The sequence below is a fragment of the Balaenoptera physalus genome (assembly GCF_965194825.1).
Source record: "Balaenoptera physalus genome assembly, chromosome: X".
Classification (NCBI taxonomy): domain Eukaryota; kingdom Metazoa; phylum Chordata; class Mammalia; order Artiodactyla; family Balaenopteridae; genus Balaenoptera; species Balaenoptera physalus.
The window spans coordinates 132172860-132199927 of NC_138903.1; the positions used below are offsets into that span (position 1 = coordinate 132172860).

Sequence of the window (27068 nt, forward strand, 5' to 3'; positions counted from 1 at the left end):
CGCTGATTGGCTGAGCCAGCACCGAACCGAGCCAATTCCCTTGGTGGAAGAGCCTCGGCAGATCCTCGGCTCACGTGGGCGGGGAGAAAAGGGTGGCTGCAGGCCGCTGGAGCTGTGAGGGTGCAGGCTGCGGACGCGCTGGGGACAGCCAGGGGGCCGCCTACGGACGGGTAAGGTTTGCGACCTCGTCCTTGTATCGGCGACAGGACTGGAAGGGTTGGGTGGGGCGATCCGGGTCGGGGACTCTCTGGTCTGGCCTGAGATTGAGTTAGGGTCAGAGAGGCCAGAGAAGACCGTGACCTTTCGTGTTGGAGCAGACACTGTACTCACGGGGCAACTGAGACCCAGAGAAGGGAAGGGACGTGCCAAGCCTTGTCGCAGAGGTTCGGAAGTCTGGGAGTTAGCGGCCAAATGCAGCTGAGGCTCTTTCTTTGAGCGTGTCCCTTCAAGAGCGCCCCCTGCCTCTCAAGTAGGTTCCAAGACAGGATCACTTTAGTTCTCGCCTGGCTAAAAGCAGCCCAGGAAAGTGAGCTGGAGGCCTGGGAGCGGACTTCGAAGGGAGTGAAGCAGATATGAGCGTGAGAGGGAGCAGGTCATCAAAATATATTCTTTTTGACACCCAAACACTCAAGGTGGATAGTGAGGAGCATTGCAGGCGGAGACACCTCCTGAGCAAAGTCACAGGAGTTTTGGAAGTGTGAGACCTGCTTGGAGAATTACAAGGGGACGTGCGCCAGGGTATGAGATGAGACGGAGCTGCTGCGGCAGTGGATCTGGAGGTCCACGGTCTGCCTTCAGCCAGCTCAGTGTAAGGGCACTTCTTGGCTCTCAGCCCTTACCTGCTTCCCCTCTGGGCAGGGGACAGAGCATAAGTTTCTCAGACTGAAAAAAGCCTGAGGTTTATTGACATTCGTTAAACGAGAGTGTTCGCCAACCTTCTGCCCTTTACCCTCTTCCTCTTTGAGCATAAACCAGGTCCAAAACCTTGCAGTCATATTTGACTCTTTTCGTGCCCCCTTCCCATTAACCAGCCTCCAAGTTCTATCCATTTTCCCCCTTAAATGCCGTTTCTTTTCTCTTTCCCACCTCTGCTGCTCCTCTCCCACTTCAGGCCTTCAGCAGCAGCCTCCCTATGAGTACAAGCCAGACAACCACCCCCTCTGTTTGACTCACGCCCCCAGGGCCTTAGAACTTGACTTAGGGATCGCCTCCCCGCCTGGGTTTACCCTCATCGGAAGTCAAAGGCACTTCTGCAATGTTCTGCTAAGCCTGACTCCCACCCCAGATGCTGGACTCCCTGAATGTCTGTGCTGTGCAAGGTTCTGTTTGGCAATGGCCTTGTGAACGAGGGAATGTATGAGTGAGTGAGCTGACACCAGGGTGCTTTTTTTACAACTTTTTGACAAGTTACAGCTCCCCTTTTACCCCTGGGGCTTGTTTCAGCCCTACAGCAACTCTGAAGTCTGTGGGAAGGATCGCTGCTCTACAGATGAGGCCTCTTAGACCAGCCGCAGCAGCACAGTTCAACCCATACTCTCCATTCCAGGGTCCTTGCTGGCCCTCCAGGGGCTCACAGCCTGGCGGGCCAGGACAGATGTGGCGGGGAGAAAGCCTAAAGCTGTGTGCTATGCTGGAATGAGGACAGAAACCTGTTCTGAGGAAGCTGCTCACCTTGCCTGGGGAGGGGGAGGAGGTGTCACAGAGGTGACAGCTGAGCAGAGCATCTCACTGTGGAGAGGACAGGGGGGATATTCCAGGTGGAGGGAACAGCATAAGCTAAAGCTCTCAGGCAGGCTGTTGGCTTTGTCAGTGGCCACCACGAATTCAAAATCAGGGCCTTTCTGGGTCCTAAAAGTAAATAGACCAGCAGAGAGATGAATGACTGACAGAAGCACAGAGACACCTCAGATCCATGAAAGGACAAGATTGAGCTGATTGAGACTTTGGGGGAAGTGGTGGGAAGCCTTGGATGCTGTTGGCGTTTTTCTTGCGCAGACAGGCGTCGTTCTTCCACAGACTAGGGTACCGAGCTCGCGGTGGCCACAGTTTAGCTTCCTGCACTGAGTCTGTGGACAGCAGCAGGCCAGGCCCCGACTACCCCAACACACCCCTCTGAGCTGCTCTGGATTTCCCCCTCACAAAGAGCCTGGTCTCCCACGTTTGCGAAGGAAGGAACACTTGTCTCTATCTGGTTCGAAATGGACAGACTATCCCGTCCTTTTGTCCCCAGGACTCACTAGCTGGGGACTCTCCCCAGCAGGAAGGTGGTGATGGGCTCACTCCCTTCTCTCTGTATCTAATCCTATCAGTGGCCTTCCTCCCCCTTGCCCAGAAGTGGAGCCAGGCACTTGAGTTTCCCTAATAGGAGATGGTTCTCTTCCTAGATTCTTTTTAGCCTAAGACCTTGTCCCAGTGTGTATAGAGGAACGAGGGCATACGTACTGGTTTTAATTCAGAGACCTATCATTTTAAAGGAAAAAGACTTGAGGCTTCTGATGTGTGAACCTTAACAATGCCAGCCCTTAGAACGTTGCTCTTTGGGGTCTTATTTTCTCACTTACAGCTGTTCGTGTGAGTGTATGTGTGGTACAATAGACAGAACTGAAAATTTACCATTTTAACCATTTTGAATGTACAGTTCAGTGGCATTAAGTATGTTCACATTGTCGTGCAACCATCACCACCATCCGTCTCCAGACGTCTTTTCATCTCGTAGAACTGAAACTCTATACGTACTAAGCATCACTCCCCGATTCTCCCACTTCTCCCAGCCCCTGGCACCCACCCTTCTACTTTCTGTGTCTATGAATTTGACTACTCTAGGGACCTCATGTAAGTGGAATCATATAGTATTTGTCCTTTTGTGTCTGGCTTCTTTCACTTAGTATAATGTCTCCAAGGTTCTTATTTCACTTAGCTTAAGTTCATCCATGTTGTAGCATGTGTCAGAATGTCCCTTCTTTTCATTTTTATTTTATTGTTGTAAGAACAATTAAGATGAGATCCACCATATTAATAAATGTTTGAATGTACAATAGGTACAACACACCTCTAGAGCTTACTCATCTTGCTTAACTGAAACTTTCTGCCCATTGATCAGTAACTCCCCCTTTCCCCCTCCCCCAGTCCCTGGCAACCACCATTCCACTCTTTGATTCTGTGAATTTGACTACTTTAGATACCTCATATAAGTGGAATCATGCAGTATTTGTCCTTCTGTGACTGACTTATTTCACTTAGCATAATGTTCTCAGAGTTCATCCATGTCTCATATAGTGGAATCTCCTTTTTTAAGGCTTAATAGTATTCCGTTGTGTGTATATACCACATTTTCTTTATCTATTCATCCATCAGTGAACACTTAGGTTGTTTGCATGTTGGCTATTGTGAATAACGCTGCAGTGAGCTTAGGAGTACCCATATCTCTTCAAGATTCTGGCTTCAACTCTTTTGAATATATACCCAGAATTGGAATTGCTGGATCATATGGTGGTTTGGTGGTTCTATTTGAGTTTTTTAAGGAACCTCCATACTGTTTTCCACAGTAGCTGTATCGTTTTTGCATTCCCACCAACAGTGTACAAAGGTTCCAGTTTCTCCACATCCTTGCCAACACTTATCTTTTGACTTTTTGATAACAGCCATCCTGACAGGGGTGAAGTGGTATTAATTGAAGTTTTGTTTTACATTTCGCTGATGATTAATGACATTGAGCATTTTTTCATGTACCTGTTGGCCATCTGTATGTCTTCTCTGGAGAGATGTCTGTTCAAGTCCTAAGCTCATTTTCTAATCAGGTTATTAGTTTGGGTTGGGTTTTTTTTTTCTTTTTTTTTTTAACTATTGATTTGAAGTTCCTAATACAGTCTGGAGATTAACTCCTTATTAGATATAAGTTGTGCAGATATTTTCTCCCATTCCATAGTTGCCAGAATTTCCTTCCTTTTTAAGGCTGAATAATATTCCATTTTATCTATTTATCCATCAATGGACGCTTGGCTTGCTTCCACCTTTTGGCTGCTGTTCATAGTGCTGCCATGAACATGGGTGTACAAATATCTGTTCAAATCCCTGCTTTCAGTTTTTTGGAGTATGTACCCAGATGTGGAATTGCTTGATCCTATGGTCATTCTATGTTTAATTTTTTTAGGAACCACCATACTGTTTCCCACGGCAGCTGCACCATTTTACATTCCCACCAACAGTGAACAAGGGTTCCAGTTTCTTTACATCCTTGTCAACACTTGTTATTTTCTGTTTTCTGGGTTTTTTTGATAATAGCCATCCTAACAGGTGTGAGATGATTGCTCACTGTGGTTTTGATTTGCATTTCCCTGATGATTAGTGAGGTTGAGCATATTTGCATGTGCTCATTGGTCATCTGTAAAGTATATCTCTTTTGGAGAAATGTCTGTTAAATCACAACTATTCTTGGTGTTCATTTGGACGGGAACATATATCACATGGGGGATTTAGGTTGCAGGGGAGGGGGGCTGCCAGTGGGATCTGATTCATTCCCTAGGCTAGACCTGGGTACCCAGCCTCTAGAGACAACTAAAGTATCACCAAAATTCTTATCTGGCTTACAGTATTTACAAACTTTAAAATAATTTGTATATAATTTGAGACAAATTAGATTTGATTTTGTTTTTATTTTTACAGGAGGCTGCTTTGCTGAGAATTGTATGTGCATTATTTGAAAGTTATGTTACGGATCCACGGGAGCAGGAAGGGTTTCTTCTTTCACCTCCCAGGTCTTCCCCTAGAGATCAAGGAAGGGAACAGGCTTTAAGGCTTCTTGCTTTTGTAGTAGTACAGGGGAGCTGTGGAATTGGTGGCTGTGCTAACTGGATTTCAGGACTGCTATAACAAAGTACCACAAAGTGGGCGGCTTCAAACAACAGAGATCTATTTTTTCACAGTTTTGGAGGTTAGAAGTCTGAAATCCAGGTTTCAGGGCCAGGCTCCCTCTGCAAGCCCTAGGGGAGGATCCTTCCTGCCTCTGCCAACTTCTGGGGGCTCCAGGTGTCCCTGGGCTTGTGACCACAGCACTCCAAATGCTGTCTGCCCTCTCATTTCCTCATGCTTCCCTGAGTATCAGGAGAGATTGAGTAAGAAACCAGCAGTGGGTATTGGTGAGTGTAACACCACCAGAAAAATAACAAACCCATTTGCCCCCAGTGAAGCTCCTGCATCTTAGATGGGTGTCTGTGTGTATGCGGTTGAAAGCAGAAAGCATGGGTGCGTACACACACCGTGTATTCATGAGTCCAGTGGATGTGTGAGGGCCAGGATATAGTGGTGAGCAAGACAGGACCTCTAGGCACACTGTTCGCTAGGCCTTGGTGCAGGCGCCCAGATCCTTGTTCCCTGGCTGATGCACATTGAACCAAATGAATAAAAAGTTCACCAGCCACATCTGTTTAGGGAGAACAGATGACAGGGCCATCTGCCAACACAAAGAGTATTATGGTGTACAAGACAGATGGGATAAGCATAGAACTACAGGTGAACTTTGCTTATTCATTAATGTGCGTTCTAAAAAGTTCTGTGAAAAATGAGGTTTTGAAATATATTTCCTGATAACTTCCATTATCGTTGCAGAAATATGTTTCCCCAAAATGGCTCCATCAGACATTGAGGATCCTAACATCCATTTCCAGGCCACAAAATCAGCTCCTACAGGGACACATGGCAGTGAGTGTGTGTGTGTGTGTGTAATTGGGTTGCCTGCCTGCCACCTCCTCACTGAAGAGTGTTCTCTGAATCTAGCCTTTTGCAAGCAGTTAGACTTTCTTTGTCATGGATTTTGCCATCCCCGGTGTTAGGGGATCTGTGACTTAGGTGAATTGACCACTGCCAAGAAAGCAGATGCAAGACCGAATGCATCGTAACCCCAAATTGAACGGCTTCTCTTTGTTTGCAATTCAGTGGTTTGGTCTTGTTGTGGGACTTTATCACCTGCTATGCTTTGCTACTGTCTCCTGGTTGTGGACTGCTGGGTCCCCACCATTCTCTGACCACTTCCCGAGGGTTTCTGATGGCCCCAGACACTCTGAGTTCTATATGTGGTCAGGGTGGCTTTAATCCCACCAGGAAGGAGAGCTCTGTCTCTTCTTACTCTTCCTCCTCCCAGCACCCCATGCCCTGGCACCGTGGGCATGAGCACTGAGTCTGTTTTATTGAGCTGCAGCAAAGAGACATGGCTTGAGCAGATTGATACACTTTCTGACAGTGGCAGGACTGGAACCCGGGCCTCCCCGGGTCTGTGCGTTTTCCCACTGCGCTGCCGCCGTCTACTAGTCTACTGATCGACACGAGAGAAATAGACAATAATTGAAGTGCTGTGGGAAAAGCTGGGATGTTAGACATGTTCTTTTCATTGTAACTGATGAATGAGAGTGTTTAACGGGCTTCCTGTTCTGCCTGTAGCCAAATATACAGTGAGTTATGGGCCCAGTCAGGCCCTTCTCTGAGGGCAGCCTGCATCACAGGAATGTTCGCTGAGTGCTTCATCCAGCAGCTGAAGCTGTGGTTGAGCGCTTTGTGAAAACTCCATGTGTGTGTGTGTGGCGGGGGGGCATCCACACAAAACACTAACAGCTAAAAGATGTTTCAGTTTATATAACATGTCTGTCTCTAAATATGTCTTTAAGGAGAGAAAAGTTGACTGCAGACAGGGCCAAATTTGCAGCTGAAATGGAACAAGCAGCTGGTGAGCCAGTACGAGACCAGGGCACATGGACACATTTGACAGAAGACATTCCAAAAGTGAGTATGAAAAGGGTTAACCAAAACCAGGTAAGGGGAAAGTCGAGCACATACATACCAACAAGACATTGATACGTAGCTATGGGTTAAAAATCGTATTTGGTTCATTTATTAAATCAATCAATGTTGAGTATTGTTTCTTTATAGAAGATATATATCTTTATTTAAGGCACCAGTTATTTATTGCTGTGTAACAAACTCTGTCAGAATGTAGTGGTTTAAAACAACACCCATTTCTTTGTTCACGATTCTACCGGTTGGGCTCGGCCCAGCGGGGGGCGGGGGTTCCTTGGTGGGTCTCCCCTGGGCTTGCTCTCGCAGCCGCTCTCGTGGGGACCCTGAGGTGTATGTTCCAGGCAGCCTCACACACATGGCAGTAACTGCTGGCTGTCAGCTGGGTGCCTTGGTTTGCCTTCACGTGGCCTCCAGCAGGTTAGACTGTGCTTCTGGGTAGAATGGCAGAAGCCTTTCCAGGGCCAACAAGGGCGGTAGCAAGGCCTCCTAAAGTCTAACGTTGCAAGTGTCAGAAGGGACTTGAAGGAATTGTCAGGCCTCTTGGAGATTTTTCCATAAAGATCTGCAAAGGGTGGGTTGGATTCACTTTTGCTGAACGAACACTTCAGAAATGAAATCACACCAAGGTAAAAAACGTGTTTCTATCAAACGTTAGTAAATTAAGGATTCCCAGGAGGTTGCCAGAGGTCACCAGATCACCCTGGTTTTAATGTACAGCTCAGAGTAAGGCCTTCTCTATGCCTCCGTAGTTGAGGGTTAATCTGAGATTCTAGTGCTCAGACAAACCACCAGAGCTCCTTGCCATTTGTAGTTCATTATTTGTGTGAATCAGGATTTTACTGATACTCAGCAACCAAAAACAATCTGGATTCGGATGGTTGTTCGTTCTCATTGATTGACTTTATAGGAAGTAAAAGTTACACAAAGTACTAAAATAAAAAGAACACTTTCACCCTAACTTATATATACATTCTGTGTAAGACTTCTCTGAGAAAACGGCCCACGGCTAAAGACAAGGGAAAACAGAAAAGGCTGGAATAAACCCAGTGACCTGGAGCATTCTCTTATCTCAAGATCATATTGCAATGAAATAGTATGTCTAGATGGCTTTCTTTCCTATTCTTAAAACTGTCTCCAAGATGTCGATTTTATAACTCCCGGCAGTAACCCATTCTTGAGTCTCGCTACCTGTTTCCAGTCTGGAGTTTCATTCTTACTTGTTAGTGCATATTCCTTCTTGTCTGCTGGGCCCACTTGCCCCATACCATCTTTCATGGCCATGAAAAGTTAAGTGGTTATTTCACATGATCTCCTGTAACCGAATACCATGGTTCCATCCCACATCTGGGGTAAACGCCAGCTCTGTTCTCATCATTACAAAACTCTCTGTGGCACAGCTGCTGACCCACGCTTCCCAGGCAGTATTGGCGCAACATTTCAATATAATAAAAAAATCCACGTCACTGTCAAAGAGAGGAGTACGGATTGCTCACACTTAAAATCATGAAACGAAATTGCACTGGACATAATAGCAAGGTTATTTGATTTTTTTAAAGTTAGACTATCAACCTTTTGAAACAACTGTAACTAGAGATTGCAGATAATATAAACAAGAGACTCTGAAATCCTTTGGGATGCCCTTAGACATGTCTAGTTCAGACTCTCTTTGGGCTCAGGCAAACTTTTACTAAACCAAGAAAAAGTAGCTTGGGAAGCAAGGAGGCTCAGAGTTATTCTAAAAAACTGCATTTGCCTGTGCAGCTGACTTGGGGGGAGTGGGAGGAGAAGAGATTGCCGAAAGGGGGATCAAGTGGGATTTGTATAATTTCATTTACCTATGACCTGGGGGTGTGTTAGAAATTTTAGTAACGGTGCAAATAATGTAGCGTGCTATGATTACATGTATATGGCAGTAATTGAAGCATAGACAAGAATAGGCTTAAAAGATAATTTGGTGGGGGGGTGGGTGGCATAGTGAGGCTGACTCTGTCAGGAGATTACAAATGCCTGAACAAATGATGCTAAAGCTACAGAGCCATCTACAGATGGCCTGGTGGACTCCAGTAACAATACCATTCCAGATGGGACGACAGGTTGAGAGGGGCAGATCCATAGAAGAGGCTCTGGCACCCCTGCAGTCTCCTGCATGTCTCAATTATATAGGCATTTAAGGCATACATAGCAGGTTGATTGGTTGGTTGGTTTTTTTTTTTAAGAAATCTCCATTTTAATTTTTATTTATTTATTTATTTATGGCTGTGTTGGGCCTTCGTTTCTGTGTGAGGGCTTTCTCTAGTTGCGGCAAGTGGGGGCCACTTTTCATCGCGGTGCGCGGGCCTCTCACTATCGCGGCCTCTCTTGTTGCGGAGCACAGGCTCCAGATGCGCAGGCTCAGTAGTTGTGGCTCACGGGGCCCAGCCGCTCCGCGGCATGTGGGATCTTCCCAGACCAGGGCTCGAACCCATGTCCCCTGCATTGGCAGGCGGATTCTCAACCACTGCGCCACCAGGGAAGCCCGATTGGTTGGTTTTTTAATCAGGAACAGAATTTCTTTAAGATCTCTACTTACCATCCCCAACTTTGATTTACTGTACATGAGCTCAGGGAAGAATGGGGGTTTGTCATCTTAAGGAAGCCCAGATATGGTTTTCCAAAGACCCCAGGGAGGAGGGATATAACGGGTCCTTCATCGGGGACCCTTATAGCCAGCTTCATCAGCGTACACCAGCTACAGTTTTGCATCGACTCCCTGGAGTCAAAATATTTAAGTGCCTGCAGGTGGTGCACTGTCCTTCCTTTATCCCCAATTACCAGAGTTGGAATTTAGCCAAAAGAGTGCACGTGTTGCAGAAACTGAAATGTAAACACCATAGCTCTCCCCTAATTTGTCAACTTCCTCAGAGCTCAGGGAAGGGGAAGCAAAGCCCTGGGCCTGGCTGATGGACAGCTTACCCATCCTCCCTGCAGCCCCACCAGGAGATCCCATCAGGCGACAGCACAGTGTTACATGGATGTGCTAAGGCCAGAAGGGATTAGGTGACGAGCCCAAAGCCGCACAGCCAGCCCTATAGTGGTTGGGGAGCAAAGGGGGCTGACTTTCCCCTGCAAGTAAGGAGACTCTGCTTGCTTCTTTCTGATATTTTCTTCTTTCTGATATTTTAAGTGCACACTGTCAATTGAGTGGGTGGCATGTTTTGATTTGTTTTGTTTTTCCGTTCATGTGTGTGGTTGGTTGGTTTGTTTGTTGCTTTTTGCCTTAGAAGTGCCCATGGATCAGCTATTGGGAGCAAGAAGGTGTCATTTTTTTTTTTTTTTTTTTTTTTTTTTGCCACACTGCACGGCTTGTGAGATCTTAGTTCCCCGACCAGGGATCGAACCCGGGCCACGGCAGTGAAAGCACCGAGTCATAACCACTGGACCGCCAGGGAACTCCCCTCAGGTCGTCCTGTCTAACCAAAGTCTGCCTCAGTATCATTTGCTATCCTGTCTCTCCTGATCCCAGGAGAGAAGGTTGGCATTGGTGATAGGACACCAGAATTATATGAAGCTTCCAACTTGGTTCAAGAAGAGTTTCAAACTAAGCGATGGACCTGCCATCGCAGTGGCTCAAGGTCTGTGAGTCCAGGGCCTCAATAGCTTCCAGTTCTCAGCACACCCATCCCCCCTGCCATCCCTCCCTTTCTGCAGGCCATGAAATGCACAGTGATCGGAGGCTCTGGGTTCCTGGGGCAGCACATGGTGGAGCAGCTGCTGGCAAGAGGCTACGCTGTCAACGTGTTTGACATTCGGCAAGGGTTCGACGATCCCCGCGTGCAGTTCTTCCTGGGCGACCTCTGCAGCCAACAGGTAACAGACCACCCAGCCTTGCCGATTGCCCCAGGCCCCTGAAGCGAGACTACCAGACTGACCTTGCTCAGAGGCCAGCCAAGTTGTTGTTTCCAAAAGAAAAGTTTTTTTGAAAAATTGTAAAGTTATAGGAAAGAATTTAACACACACCCACACTGTTACTAGTGAGAATGAGTAACTGTCATCTCTGTCACTCCTACTCCACTCTGCCCTGGTAGTTCGAAGGTAAGTGTGGCCAATACATAAATGAGTGGGTGTAGCTGAGTAGCAATAAAACTTTATTTACCAAAAGTTGTCCGCGGGCCATAGTGTGCCGACTGCGGCCCCAGAGTGTGTATCCAAAAGTGCAATTGCTGGAGTTTTTTTTTAATTGAGATATAATTCACATTCCATAAATTTCACATGTCTAAAGTGCACAATTCAGTGGGTGTTAGTCTGTTCACAAAGTGACGCATCCCTCACCACTACGTAATTCCAGAACATTGTCATCACCCAAAAAGGAAACCCCAGGCCTGCTGGCAGTCATTCCCCGTTTCCTGTCCTCCCCACCCCCCGCCAGCCCTTGGCAACCATACATCTCCCATCTCTATTCTGGACACTTCACATAAGTGGAATCATAATATTTGTCGTTTTGTGACTGACTTCTTTCCCTTAACGTTTTCAAGATTTAGCCGAGTTATAAGGGTGTTAATACTTTGAATTTTAAGATGTTGTCATTTAAGTTCACAGCAGCCATGTGGTAGGATCCCCATTGCTCATGTCCTGGCCAGCACTTGGTATTCTTAGACTTTTTGGTATTGCCATTCTGGAGAGTGTGAAGTGCTACCTCAGTGATGCTTAGTGTCACGTGTCCTCCCTGCATGGGTGGCGGGCTCCATGCCTTTTGCTGATCCTCCCCTGTGAAATGCGTGTCGGTTACCTTCGCTCATTTGTCTTTGGCTTCACCTTGTTTTCCCTAGGGGTGTGTAATTCCTTTCTATTGGAGACAGTGCTTTGCCTGTTGTATGTATCACCGTGGCTTCCTTCAGCCTGTCACTGGGCTCTTCTTCTTGGCTTTGGCATCATTGGCTATAGTTTTATTTGTTTGTTTTGGATTTTAAGGCCATGGCTTCCCCTGCAGCCCTGTCAAATTCCAGGCTGTCTTCTTTACCCCACCCTCCCCACCTGTGGGCCTGGAGATGGGGTAGAAGTCTTCCTTGTTCATCATCACTGCTTCTCTGACCCTGACCTGAGCTCCCTCCGGCTTTGAAGGTAATACCAGCAGGCTGTACATACCCCAGTAGCCTTCCTTGTGGCCATGACCCACAGCCACCCTCTCCCTTTCCCAGGTGACTCCATCTCATTTCTCAGTGATTTTAGCTCCTGGCCAAGGTCAACCTCATCATAATTGTTGGCAGGTTCAGCATTCACACATATGATCCTGCCAGTACCCTCGCCTTGGCCTCCACTCCTGTTGTCATTCCCTAGACCCAGACCTCGGTCATCCCCAGTAAGTGTGTCCTCTCCGTGATCTCACTTACAGGCATTGCACTGTGAGCCCCAGCTCCTGCCTTTCCAGTTCACAGCCTCTAAGACCTCCACTCTACCAGGTCTGTGACCCACCCAGGCATCTGGCCCTTTCCCACTATCCCTCACCCCATTCAGAGCCTCCCTGCCAAGTCTATGGCTGATTTTCTCTTGCATGATTCTCAGCCCTCTTACCCTTTTCTTCTCATTGTATGTATCAGTCAGAGTTCTCCAGAGAAATAACCAGGGACACATGGATTGTGGGGGCTGGCAAGTCTGAAATTTGCAGGACAGGCAGGCAGGCTGGAAGCTCAGGCAGTCCTGAGGCAGGTTTTCTTCTTACCGAAACCGCAGGTTTTACTCTTAGGCCTTTCAACTGATTGAATGAAGCCCACCCAGATTATCAAGGATAGTCTCCTTTGATTTCAAGTCAACTGATTGTAGATGTTAACCACAGCTACAGAATATCTTCAGAGCAGCCCCTGGACTAGTGTCTGCTGGAAAAATGGAGACAGCCACATGGACACATAAACCGCCCCATCATGCTGTACTTCCTGGGTTAAACCCCAGCCCTGGTTAAATCCAGTTCTACCTCCCTGGGGGGGTCTCTGTGCAGCCAAACGGGGCTGGAGAAGAAATACAAGCTTGTTGCCTCTTTCTTCACGGTCGTGGTCTTCAAGCGGCCCATGTACCTTCCGGCACCATATCCACAGACCTACACTCTGCACGTGCTTAGCCCTGGAAATGGTCCAGGCAGCAGCTAGAGCCCGTGTCTTCTCCCCTACTTGGTGATTCCTCTAGGGATTCTCCACCCTCTCTCCTTGATCAGCAGGTTGTCCTTCTACCAGATCCCAGCCATCAGCACAGCATCACCGTCCTAAGAAAACAGAACACCCTGATGCGGCCTTAGCTACTGCCCCACTTTCCCCTCGTGGCCATTTGTTCTCAGCACCTCTGACTGCTTCCCTCCATTGCCTCATAGCAGCACTCCAGCTAGGTCTTCACCTAACAGCCACTGACGCAGCCACCAGGGACCTGGAAGTGACCAGATCTGGTGGCCACACCGTGCTTCTCATCTGCCTGGACCCTTCCGCAGCATCTGATAGTTTCTTCACTCACCACCCGCTCATTTCTCCTCCTGCCTCACCAATTGCCCCTCCTCAGTCTCCTTATATCTGTAATTTCTAAACTTGGCAGGATCCAGGGCTTATTCCTTAGATCTCTTTTCTCCAAGCACACTTAGTGTCCTGGTGAATCCACTCTGGCTCACAGATTAAATACAGTCTAGAAGCTGATAAGCTCCAAGCTTGAGATCTCCAGCCTCGTATCTATCCAGCTGCCTGCTGGGTATCTCTCTTTGTGCTGTATCTAAAATTCACCTCCTGGCTCCCTGCTACAAGCTGGCCCCCTCCCCCGCCACAGCCAACCTGCTCCTACTAAAGTCCTCACCATCTTGATAAATGCCCACTCTGTCTTTCGGATTGCTTTGGCCCGAAACTTTAGATTTATCCTTGATTCCTTTCTCTTCCATACCCTCGATCCCATCCATCACCAAATCTTGTTGACTCCACTCTCAAAGTAGATCTCCAATCCATCAACTTCTCACCCCTTCCATTACCACCCTGGTCCAAGCCACCACCCTTTTAACGCATAAATCAGACTTCAGGGCTCCTCTGTTCAGAAGCCTCCAGGGGTGTCCAGTCCTATTTACAGCAAACATACAGACCTGAATAATCACCCACAAGGCCCTGCGTGATCCAACCTCACCCGCTCCCACACTCCCCCTCATTGCTCCGGTCCAGGTACACAGGCCTCCTTACTGCTTCTTAAACTCACTAACTGAGTTCTTGCCTCAGGACCTTTGCACTCGCTGCTCCTTCTGTCAGGAATGCTCTTCGTGAACCGCAGAGCTTGTTCGGGAAATTCCTGTAAGTCTTTGAGCACCTTATGCTAAGCATCCAGCCCCTCTGGATCTCCCTTACTCTGTTTTGTGTTTCTGTGTAACACTTGGCACTAGCTGATATACTCTGTGTAAACTTAGGTATCTGTGCCCCCCGCCCAGAGAATGTACCCTCCTTGATGGCAGGGATATGGTTGCATTTGATCACTGACATGTCCCCTCAAAGGAGACAGGCTCCTTAGCAAACTTCAGCTCCCCTCCAAACCACTTCCACCCAACTCCCATGCTATCGTTGCCAGTATTTCGTTTCCAGATTTTCTTCACCCTGAAGATGGTGAAGGACGAGGGAGGGATGGACTGAAGTCTCCACTCATCAGCACGTCTCCTATCCCATTTCTCTCTCCCAGGTTCCTTCCTCTTCCTGCTGAAGCATTTCCTGTAGCATTCTCCCCAGCAAATATCTGTACACAGTAAACTCACTGAGTCCTTTTATGCCCGAAAATGTCTCTATTTTCCCCTCACTCATAAATGCTAGTTGGCTGCAGGTGGAATTCTAGTTTCACAGTTTTCCCCCCATCGCTCAATCTGAGCATCGTTCCTTTGTAGGTCAGCTGAGTTTTCCTCATGACTTTTAGGATTTTCTTTTTTGTCCTTTATGGTCTGTAGAGAATATCTCTAGGTCTGAATTTTAGTTTTCTTTTAGAATCCTACTCAGCACCTAGTGGGCCTCATTTTGAGAAAATTCTTCAAATATTGACTCTACCCCCATTCTTTCTGGAAGCCTTACTGGACATACAGTAAAGTCTTTCGTTATATTCTACATGTCTCTTAGTCTCTCCTCCATGTGTTCTTTCTCCTTCTGTCTTTATAATATTTTATAGATTCCCTCTATTCCATATCCACTCACAGCCAGGCCTGTTTCATCTGTATCCCCTCCGCACCCTCAGAGTATTTTAAAGCCAAACCTAGACATCTTGTCATTTTTTTTGTAAATATTTCAGTATTTGTTGCTAAAAGATAAGAATCCTTTTAAAAAACACAACTCCATGACCACACCTAAAACGTATTGACAATTCCTAAATTTCTAACCAGTGTTCAGATATCTCTGAATGTCTCACAATGTTTTTGTATAGTTGTCTTTCCAAATAAGGAACCAAAAAGGTTGAGGAATATTGCAGTCAACTGAAGGGGCAGGACAGGAATGAAGTGTTTAAGTCTCTCTTAATTTATAAGTTCCCTTTCACATTTTAAAGCTTTAGATTGTTCACTGAATAATGGATGCTTATCATAAACCATGGTCTGGATCTTGCAGATTTCAACCCCGTGGTGTTGTTGAACATGTCCGTGTAGATTATATTAAATACATTAAAATTATTTTCACCTGTTTCTTTTTACTTTTTTATGTTATTTTATTTTTTACTTCTATTTATTTAATTTTTTTGGCTGTGCCACACAGCTCGCGGGATCCTAGTTCCCCGAACAGGGATTGAACCCAGGCCCCCCCCCCGCCACCCCGCAGCGGAAGCACAGAGTCCCAACCACTGGACCGCCAGGGAATTCCCACTTTTTCCTTTTTTAATGTGGCTACTACAAAATTTGAAGTCATATCTATGCTTTGTATTATATTTCTAGTGGAGTAAAGACTGCATCTGATTCTGGTTTGGTTTTTTTCCTTTAGGGCATCATGGATTGATACCCCAATAGCCATAAGCACACCTAGTGCTCAGATTTTGCTTTCTATACGCCATTGCCCATAATAGGAGCCAGGGCTTCTTGGGAAAATAGCCTATGCAGGACTCTGGGGCAGGGGTAGGTAGTATAAGGTGAGCCTGGAATATTTTCTTAGGACAAAATTAAGGAAGTACTCAAAAACTAATGAGAATATGTCAAAAAGACACAGGAACCAATTTGAAGAGCCTCCACTGACCAAATCTGGGACACTTTGAGCCTCACAAAGTATAATAGTAGTGGATTACACAGAGGGAAAGGTACCTTTTTGATGGCCAGAATCTGGCAGCCATCACGTTAACCAAATGATTGGATCAACATCACCAAAGGTGGGACAGACAGCCGTCTTGCTCCTCCTGGGTGATGCCCTGAGAAGATAATAATGTCACTGGTGTGACATTCTTGCCAAAAGTATTAAATCTAAAAGACTAATCCAAATTGAGGGGACATTATTGGGACAGTTGGGGAAGTTTGGATAGAGACTAATTATTGGATAGGAGTATCCTGTCTGTTACATTTCTTGCATACAATCAATGTTTTGTGGTTATTTAGGAGGATGGTGAAGACTTGAGAGGCTAAGTGGCATGATGTCTACAGCTTACTCTCAAATGGTTTCAAGGAAAAACATCATGTCTACATAGAGAGAATTGTGGCAAAATGCTAATAATCGGTGGATCTAGGCACATAATTCATGGTTGTCTTTCTTTTGGTGATGTTAGTATCTATTGATCATTCCTAGATCTTATTACTTAGTTAAGGTTTCACAAAATGGTGACATGCTGTTATTCTCTCTTTATTTCTTAGCTCAAATCTTTGTACCTTGTGCAGATTAAATGCTTGACTCTTTCCCTTTATTTGCCACTTTGCAAAAGGAATTCTTACTCTTACTGGGGATCAAATTGTCCCTTCTTTTTTGGCTAGTGGGAGCGTCTTCAGGTTGGCTCTCGAGTCCTTTCAACAGGAATTATTTTCTGGTGCGACAAGGTGTTCCTGGCTCATCTTGTCTGTTTCCTGCCCCAGATCTGCAATCAGCCATTGATCTCAGGAGCTCTGCTTCCCTGTAGCAATAAATTGAACGTACATGTTTTTGTCTCAGGTTACTGCTTTATGTCTAGTTTCACAGAAAGAAATGCTGCTGTGTATTGGGGATTTACACTGTCTTTTCATATGATTCATAATGTGTATCTATGGGCTCATCTTCGCCAGGAGCTTTAAGTCCAGGTGCCCTGAATTGTGCCCCACCCACCCACCACCCATGAGGCACAAAGGCAAAGATGCTGCCTTTCTCTGGATCCCACAGGCTTCTCTTGCCCCAAACCAGTTTTTATTTGGGCCCAGGTAATGGGGAGGGGGGCGGTTAAAGGGACAATATGGTTTCTGTGCCATGTACTTATGTGTTGTTTGACTCTTTTACAATGAGAATGTATTTCTGTGTTGATTGTAGAATTATTAAAGGGCAAGACACCTACATGCCCCAGATTGGAGAGTGGTAATGTGAGGAGGGTGTTTACTTGTGTAAAGCAGGAGTGATTTTTTGGTCTTTGTTTGCTTCTCCAGGATCTGTACCCAGCTCTGAAAGGTGTAAGTACAGTTTTCCACTGCGCATCGCCCCCACCATCCGGTAACAACAAGGAACTCTTTTACAGAGTAAATTACGTTGGCACAAAGAATGTCATTGAAACTTGCAAAGAGGCTGGGGTTCAGGTAAGGGGAAGGCTGGAATGAATGCTGTCAGGAACGTGTGATGGCCCTTTCCAAGTGTGTGGGGACCAGGGCTCTGTTCTCTTCCTGGGCCTAGCCAGGCTTGCTTCCTAAAGTGTTGTGAAGAGCCTAGAAATTCAGCCCTGGGACCTGCTGAGCATCTGAACAGACCATCTGAGGACCCTAAGGTTTATTAGTCTTGGTTAAAGAGCTACAAAATTTAGAAATTGCTTGTATTTTTTTTTATTGTGGCTTAAATATATATATATATAATATAAATATATATAAAACATAAAATTTACCATTTTAACCATTTTTAAGTGTACAGTTCACTGGCATTGAGCACATTCACACTGCTGTACAACCACCACCATCCTCCGTCTCCAGAACTTTTTCATCATCCTAAGCTGAAATCTGTACCAATTAAACACTAACAGTTCCCTCCTCCCCCAGCCCCTGGCGCCCACCATTCTGCTTCCTGTCACTGTGGATTTGACTCTAAGAACCTCATAGAAGTGGCATCAAACAACATGTGGCCTTTTCTGTCTGACTTACTCTACTTAGCGTAACATCTTCGAGGTTCATCTATGCTGTAGCAGGTGTCAGAATTTCCTTCTTTTTCAAGGCTGAATAATATTCCGCTGTAGAGATGGAGCACATTTTGTTTCTTCATTCATCCCTTGGTGGACACCAGGGCTGTTTCCAAGTTTTGACTATTGTGAATCATGCTGCTGTGAACACGGGTGTGCAAGTATCTGCTCCACTTTCTGCTTTCATTTCTTTGGGGTAAATATCCAAAAGTGGAATTCTTGGATCATACAGTAATTCTGTGTTTAACCTTTTAAGGAACTATCATACTATTTTCCAGACTTTGCTTATATTTTCAAAGGAAAACCTATTTCATTTTAGCCAGTAGAAACCTGCTATAACTCAGACCCGAGAGGGTACAGTGTCCACCACATTGTAGCTTGCTGCATTGTTATAAACCCTGGTTCTCTGGATCACCTTTATGGGGCACCAGCCACTGGACAAAACAGCTTCCTATCAGCCAAACCCCCAACTCTCACAGTGACATATGCCACAGATGCTGTGTGAACAAGAAAAAAGACTGAAGTGAGCCAGCTGGCATAACAAGAACAGGCGGGAAAGGAGCTCTTTGGGGCTCGGTGCCCTGGAAAGGATCAGTTATAGTAATCGTGACCCCTTACGCTTTGCAAATGACAAGACCCTTTCTCCTGCAGTTGTCACCTGATTTGCTCCTCCATAGATAACCAGGGGCTACTAATGTTGCTTAATATGTGAGGAACCAGACTGAGACATCAGACCCTCTGATGCCGAATCCCAGACTCCTTACTACTCTCTACCATGCTTGTATAACTGGAGCTCTGTGAATTACACTGCTGCTGTTTTTGTTTTTTTGTTTTGTTTTGTTTTGTTATTTTAACATCTTTATTGGAGTATAATTCCTTTACAATGGTGTGTTAGTTTCTGCTTTATAACAAAGTGAATCAGGTATACGTATACATATATCCCCATATCCCCTCCCCCTTGCATCTCCCTCCCACCCTCCTTATCCCACCCCTCTAGGTGGTCACAAAGCACCGAGCTGATCTCCCTGTGCTATATGGCTGCTTCCCACTAGCTATCTATTTTACATTTGGTAGTTTATATATGTCCATGCCACTCTCGAAGGAACAACTGCTTTTTTCCATTCATTTATTGAGCAACAGACATGGCTCAAGGACAAGTAATAGACCAATGAAACAAATAGATGTCGTCCCTTGATGGAATCTAAAAAAAAAAATGGTCATGAAGAACTTAGGGGCTGGACAGGAATAAAGACGCATAGCACAGGGAGATCACCTCGGTGCTTTGTGACCACCTAGAGGGGTGGGATAGGGAGGGTGGGAGGGAGACGCAAGAGGGAAGAGATATGGGGACATATGTATATGTATAGCTGATTCACTTTGTTATAAAGCAGAAACTAACACACCATTGTAAAGCAATTATACTCCAATAAAGATGTTTAAAAACATGAAAATATAATATTTTACAAAATTTAAAAAAAAATAATTTGTTTGTGTATTCTTAGCCCTTTGCTCGCCCATATACATTTTAGAACCAGCTTGTCGAGTTCCTTGATAAAGCCTGTTGGAAATGTTACTGTAATTGCCTCAAACCTAAAGGTAATTTGGGAGAGAATTGGTATCTTTCAAATATTGAGTCTCCGTATCCATAAATACATACATAATATGTCTATTTATCTCTCTCTTTAATGCCTTTCAATAGAGCTTTATACTTTACTTCATAAAGGTTTTGTACATCTTTTGTTAAATTTATTCCGTGTACCTTGCTTTTGGTGGTTGAAATATCTTTCACATTACATTTTCAACTGCTACTGCGTAGGAGCACAGTTAAATTTTGTATATCGATTTTGTACTCAGCAACTTTGCTGAACTCTAATATTTTCTGTATATTTGTAGTGCTTTGTATGTAGACATTTGCAACACCTGTAAGTGGCAATAATTTTGTTCCTTCTTTTCAAATCATTATACTTTGTTGTTTCCCTTATCCTACCATGCTGGCTAGGACTTCCAGGACCATGTTGAATAAAAGTGATAAAGATGTGATTCGAGCTAATGGTGTTCAGTTTAGGATGGGCTGCCCTTAACCAGATAGCTAGAAGCTAGGAACCCTCGTAAGAAAGCAACTTCCTTTCAAATAGCATTTCACCAGTGGGCATGTGCATGTGCCCATTCGTGTGTGCTGACGTGCCAAGGTTGGGATCGGAATCACCAGGGTCTTTTGCAGACAGGCATCTCCCTCGAAGTTTGTGGGCTATCCTTCCCCCATGGAGAATCACTCCCATAGTGAGATAGCATGAATAATGGAAGTCTGTTCTATCCCTTGGTTGTGATAAGAGGGGGGAAAATGTGAAATTCACTGTTTTAGAGTGTGATACCATAATGTGTCTCAAATCCTCATACCTGCAAAAGATGGTGATCTTTGCATTATTTTAAGAAGGCCTGAAAAGGGAAGGCATCATAGTAAAGAATCTGTATGGGGCAAGGGTTGTGAACACGTGCCATTTGATTCTCTTTCCTACATGACCATCGTGGTGTTTAAACAGCGATCGTTCCTGACTCATATTTTTAAATCTTCTGTTCTCCTCTGCCAGAAACTCATTTTAACCAGCAGTGCCAGTGTCATCTTTGAGGGTGTCGACATCAAAAATGGAACCGAAGACCTCCCTTATGCCATGAAACCCATTGACTACTACACGGAGACGAAGATCTTACAGGAGAGAGTACGTACCTGCGAACTGGTTGAGTGAGTGACAGACGAGGTCCATGAACGTCTACAGAATTTAGATTCTTAAGAAGAATGTTTATGAACATAGGAAGTTAGTATTCTGAAGCCTAATATGTAAATTGGGAAGTAAAATTTGTGGATGGAATTCAATTTCAAAGATAGTAACAGAAAAAATAATAACATAATAGCTTAATGTGGCCAGACGCTACTCTGTGTATTTTATGAGGAGCTGCCTCATTTAAACTTCGCAATGACCCCGTAAGGCAGGTACTGTTATCGTCACCAGGTTACAGAGGAGGACAGTTGGTGCAGAGAGATTTGGAAGCTTCCTGAGGTCGCGCAGCTCTAGAGCCTGCACTCAACATCTATACCATGCAAGTTTACTGAACTGCTCCAGAAATCAGACAATTTATGACGACCCAAAGTGGCAGGCAGAACTCAGGCTAAACACTCAAGTGTGTTTTGATTTGAACACACCTTCCTAGTGGCACTCTTGCACCCCCTGTCCTTTTTTTTTTTTTTTTTAACATCTTTATTGGAGTATAATTGCTTTCCAATGGTGTGTTAGTTTCTGCTTTATAACAAAGTGAATCAGTTATACATATGTTCCCATATCTCTTGCCTCTTGCATCTCCCTCCCTCCCACCCTCCCTCCTTTTTTTTTGAAGTTAAACAATGGAAGACTCTTGCTTTATTTTAAGGAAAAGTACTTTTCCACTTGGCAAGCCAGCTTCACCAGGAGCCCCTGGTTGTAGCAGCAGTCTGGGCCAAGTAACAGACGCTGTGACAGTAGCCAGCTCCGGGACTAACGTCCAGGAGAATATTACCCTGAGGACACCCGATACTGCAGGCCATGGACGCTCATCGGCCACAGGCAGCTCACCTTAGCCAGGCAGCTGCGAGTTTGCCTCTCCCAGCTGTTGGCAGCGGGCCACGCCTACTGAGGTTTTCTTTCGCAGCCGGTACGTATGGAACCAGAGCTTAACGCCAAATTGGCCAGAGTCCCCCTGCGCGGCCCGAGTGTCAGCCGCCTCCCATCTGTTTGCTATTACTCCAACTCAGAAAGTCCCAAAAGAGCTCATCTGCCGGGAGACCCAAGGGCTTCCCACTGCAGCGGATGGAGGCCTAGCCTTTTGCCAGCTCCAGTCCTGGGTCTGCCCGCCTGCTCCTTGGAGCACAGAGAGCCTCACGTAGCTCCCACCTGCTCAGACTTGACCCAAGGAGCGCTAAAGCTTCCACTGGGCCCCGTGCACCCTCCTCCAGGGCTCCTGGGTCTCTCGCCCACTGGGCTCAGGTGCTGCAAGTGGCAGCTGTGGTTCAGACCATCGTCATGTCACTTGCACTGACTCTTGGGCGCTCTGCTGGCAATAAGCTAAGCCTGTAAACGCCTCTGGCAATAACTGTCCTGGAGCCTCCAGTTGGCGGCAGATGTCAAGCCGCTGTCGGCTCTCAAACGTGCTGACAGATAATAGATGGAGTGTGGTGTTACCTAGGACTCCTGGAGCTTTCTTCTCTTTAGTAACAGAGATGAGCCTCGGCTAGAGGGCATTTGAAGGCTTATTTAGTCATTTCCTCCGTCGCTGTGGGGACCAGGGCCTGGTGGGGAGAGGAGAGGCAGCTCCACCTTCGGGTAACTCCGATCATTGTGAATGCAGTCAACAAGTAGCTTAAGCTCACTGGACCAAAACGTGAACAAGGATTTTGCCACCACAGAGTAGAAATCCTAGGTGAGGTGGGCCATCTCGTTTCAGCAGCACACAGCCCTGGCAGTAGTACCATCGTGATCCCCATTTTTAACAACAACCTATCAGATCCTTTGGGAAGTTTTCTTCCCTCTGAGACAAAACTTGTTTCTCTGTACTTGAAACCCTTAAGTTCTAGCTTGTACATTAAGCCACACAGAACATGGCTCTGAGGATTCACCCGACATGTTGGTTCATCTGTTTAGCTACTGAGTTGCTGCCCTGTTTCTCCCACACCCTCCACCTTCTCAGCCCCTTCTTCCTGGCCCAGTTGGGTTCATCAGAGTCCCTTCCTAGGAGGTGGTACTCAGTTCTGACCACAACAGCCCAGGACTGGTGGAAACATACAGTTGGCACATGGAGCTTAAGTCAGGAGCTGGTTTGGTGGCAGCAGCCTTACTGAAGGCCCCCAGCTAACTCATTAACTGGATCTCTCAGATATTTTCCACAAACTGCTGCATTCACGCATTTTAGTGTTTAAACCCAAACCCAGGCCTTTCTGTTGGATTCTACTGGTTTCGACCCAGCTCTCTCCTGTGTTTTCAGATTTGGGTGTTGGAGTGGGGAAAGGGATACAGAAGTAGTCCCGAATTGTAAGTGTCGCTGACGTGGGTCTGCAGCCCAGGGCAGTGGGCGGCGTCCGTGCCCCCGTGCGAGGACCTGTCCCCCGGGGAGCATGTCTGCAGCCCACAGGTCCCTTTGCTCTCCCGCAGGCGGTCCTGGGTGCCAACGATCCTGAGCGGAATTTCGTAACCACAGCCATCCGCCCTCACGGCATTTTTGGCCCAAAGGACCCCCAGTTGGTCCCCATTCTCATCGAGGCGGCCAGGAAAGGCAAGATGAAGTTCATGATCGGGTAAGTTGGCTGCTCTCCTCCTACCCCCACCCCCCGCCCTGGACACAGTCGGCTCTTTCCTTCCGTGGCCTTCTCTACTGCCCGCTGTTCGTTTCCAGGGGCTGCCACAACAAATGAGGCTTAGAACAACAGAAAGGGATTCACTCCCAGTGATGGAGGCCAGGACTCCAGAATCCAGGTGTGCGCAGGGTTGGCCCCCACCGGAGGCTCTGAGGGAGAGTCTGTTCCAGGCCTCTCTCCCAGTCTCGGGTGGTTGCCAGCGTCCCTTGGCGTCCCTTGGCTCGTAGACCCGTCACTTCAGTCTCTGCCTACATCTTCACATAACATTCTTTTCTCTGTGTGTCTGTATCCAAACGTCCCTTCTCTTACGAGGACACCAGTCGTTGGGTTTAAGGCCCACCCTACTCTAGTGTGACATCATCTAAAGTAATTACATATTCACAGACCTTATCTCCAGATAAGGTCATAGTCACAAGTTCCAGGGAGACATGGATTGTGGCAGGACACGCTTCTGCCCCATGAACCCTCTCAGGTAGGCTGCGAAAATATTTGTGTCCCTGTTTGGAAATTCTGGAAACAGGCTCAGAGGGGAAACAGTTGGCCCAGGGTTAAGGGCCAAGCCCTTCGCTCTCCTTGCATCTAGGAAGGCGGGGGAGGTGTTAATATTCCTCCTCTGGGCAAGTGCAGGTGGGAGGGCCGCTGCAGGTGATGAGACTGGGACTGTGTCCCCAGTATACCTTTCCTTCCCCCCTCCCTCCCTTCCTTTCTTCCTTCCTTCCTTCCTTCTCTTTTCTCCCTTTCTTTCCCCCTTTATCCCTGTGCCTTGCCACTTTGCCTCCCTGCCTTTCACTTGGCTTCCCTGCTGTGGGATTAGAAAGAGATAGTAGAAAACTCTGAGGCCAGAGCAAGGCATTAGCCCAGAGTGCCATGGAGGGAGTTCAGAGCTGCTGCCCTAATTAGAGCCCAGAGCAGACAATACCAGTGTTGGCCACACTGGGATGGAGCACGCAGGGCATGGGACTTGCAGATTCATTGGTGGGCCCTTAAATATCCCACTGGCCCTGAGGGCCTAGGAGCCCTGGCCTCCTGCACATCTTCAACTGTTATGGATGCCCAGGTGTGCCAGGGGCCGGCATTGCCAAGGCGGGCCCTGGCCCTGGGTCCATGTGCAGGGGCTCTACCAGGTGTACAGCTACGTGCTCCCAGTGCAGGGAACCCATTCCTTGTGCACCTGCAGGAACGGGGAGAACTTGGTGGACTTCACCTTCGTGGAGAACGTGGTCCACGGACACATCCTGGCTGCAGAGCACCTCTCCAGAGACACAGCCTTGGGTGGGAAGGTAAGGCACCTGCTTCTACCTGCTCGGCAACAGCCAGCCCACCCTTTCCTGCCCCTGTGTGTCCGCCTGCCTTCACAATTCTCCTCCCAGTGATCGGACCCACTGGCAAATGGCTTCTGTGACCCTGCATCCTGGCAAACTTGCTTTAGGATCCCACTGGGCCACGGTTGCGCCCCTCTGGTAGGGTGAGGTCAGCTCTCACGCCGAGATGAGAGAGCACACGCAGGCTCGTTTCACTCCCACTCCTAGGGCCCCCGTCTTCTTTGTTTCTCACTCCTACCTTTGGAATCCCCCGTATTTGGGCCTCATTTTTTTCTCCTGGACCTCTGCCATTTTCCCACTCCTGTAACTCTCAGTGTGGCGGGGGTATGGTGCGTATGGCTTTTAGTTTACACCAAAGACAGCACATTTCAGAAATGTCATATGACCCGTTCGTTGCATCTGAAGATAAGATGATTTACTGCATTTACCATGATTAACACAATTATTAAATTAACAAACGTACCTTCCCAAGTGCAATCTAAGCTTCGCTTGAAATCCTGTCATCGCCTGAAAGCTGCCTGCAGCTGCAAATCAAAAAGGCCTGTCAGCCACTGGCTCATATTTGCAGATTTGAGGACCACGTGAAATGCTGCGATCTGTGTAGGCTTAATAACCGCCTCACTTTTGAGCTGCCTTGCAAAGGAACTGGGGCGGGCAGGCAGGGAGTGGCCACTGGTTTCTCAAAATATTGGTCCTGGCTGAGCTCCAAGCTCCAAGCGTGGCCTGCTGCGCCATCCTGCTGGGGAGCAGTTCCTAACTTCTCCTTCCCCCCTGCAGGCTTTCCACATCACCAACGATGAGCCCATCCCTTTTTGGACTTTCCTGTCCCGCATCCTGACAGGCCTCAATTACGAGACCCCCAAGTACCACATCCCCTACTGGGTGGCCTACTACCTAGCCCTCCTGGTGTCCCTCCTGGTGACGGTAATCAGTCCCATAATCCAGCTTCAGCCCACTTTCACACCCATGCGGGTCGCGCTGGCTGGCACATTCCACTACTACAGCTGTGAGAAAGCCAAAAAGGTCATGGGCTACCGGCCACTGGTCAGCATGGATGACGCTGTGGACAGGACTGTGCGGAGCTTTCACCACCTGCGGAAGGTCGAGTGAGGCGGCCTGGAGCCCGGGCCCTTCCACGCGTTCCCCAGCCGACGACTCTCTCCTTCCAGTGAGTTTCTTTCTCCTCCGGCCGGTTCTATGAGAGCACACCCACCCTTCTGTGACTCCGAGGGTGGCAAAATCAGTGAAATCAGCAGACGTTTCTTCGTTTCTTCGTAGGACTGGATTTGGATTTCTTAAAATAGGGCAGCTTCCTAGTCTACTGTTCTGTATTCTCTCCCTCTCCCCCACCCGCTTCCTCCTGGGTTCCTTATTCCAGTGGCTTTGTAAACAATCAAGCCGTAGGGAAGAAACAAGCCATTTGCTGATTGAGGAGGGGGTCCTAGACTTACTTCCATGCAGACTGTTCAAGGAGCCACAGATGACAGATACCCTAGAGAAAAGCAGAAGTTATAAACACATGGTGAGGCTTCAAGTGTACATTTTAAATAGACCCAGAGTTTAGAGCAAAAACTTTTAAAAAGCTTGAATAACTGTAAACCCCCCAAATCCCTGGGGAGAAAAGCTACCGGTTGTTCATCTCCTTACATGCTCCCAAGTTCTCTCTCAGGTACAGCTGGTGTGCCTGCCTGCAGTATTTTTTCATACAACATTCTTTCATGGACACCTTCCTCTCTATCCACAGAGCTCTGTGTCCTTTTAATGGCAAGGTGGTGGTCTGCCCGAGTGGCATGCCGTTTCAAGCTGTTTAGCACCTCTCCTAGCATGGGACATTGGGCAGTTTGACAGTAAGCCATGGAAAAGGTCAGAGAGAAGAGTGCCTCCTTTATCTGCTTGGAGTTTGGGCAGAAACAGCACGAGATGATGCAGAAAGGGCTACTTCCCTGCGGCTCATGCGCATAGAACCCTTCAGGCCAGTTTCCAACAGTCAGCACATGTAGTGATTCAGCGTTCTTTATTTTCTGATGTTCTGCTTACAGAATCTGGTTTCTTCTCAGACTCATTGAAATGTAACCTTAAAGACTTCTGTTTGCTTCTCTGCCTTTGTGCAAGGGTGGGGAGACTGGAATAAAGTGAAGGTATTGGACATGCCGTGCAGTTTGTGTGATATGAACTTGACCCCCACCTGGGGGGAAACTGAGCTACTGGGGTGGGGGGGGACACAAACAGAAATAAAACAGGGTTTTTGCCCCTAAGGCAGTTAGAACAGAGGAGTTAAGATAGATACGTTCACAAACCCCTATAATAGC

The 27068-nt window shown here is 47.0% G+C and overlaps 1 protein-coding gene across 2 annotated transcripts; it reads left to right on the forward strand.

Annotated features, from left to right (window-relative positions):
- The first annotated feature begins 26 nt into the window (after nucleotides 1-26).
- On the forward strand, nucleotides 27-26903 carry NSDHL (NAD(P) dependent 3-beta-hydroxysteroid dehydrogenase NSDHL). 2 transcript variants are annotated; one of them, XR_014258422.1, is made up of 9 exons: nucleotides 27-170; nucleotides 6657-6771; nucleotides 10474-10632; nucleotides 17324-17470; nucleotides 20646-20774; nucleotides 23235-23377; nucleotides 24615-24717; nucleotides 25537-25927; nucleotides 26504-26903. XR_014258422.1 is itself a non-coding variant. In XM_082444887.1 (8 exons), the coding sequence occupies exons 2-8, from the start codon at nucleotides 6700-6702 to the stop codon at nucleotides 25867-25869; spliced, it is 1086 nt and encodes a 361-aa protein (XP_082301013.1). In that variant the 5' UTR covers nucleotides 27-170; nucleotides 6657-6699; the 3' UTR covers nucleotides 25870-26903. The 2 variants fall into 2 exon arrangements, 1 of the variants encoding a protein (XP_082301013.1); XM_082444887.1 differs by having other exon boundaries at nucleotides 25537-26903.
- The last annotated feature ends 165 nt before the right edge of the window (nucleotides 26904-27068 follow it).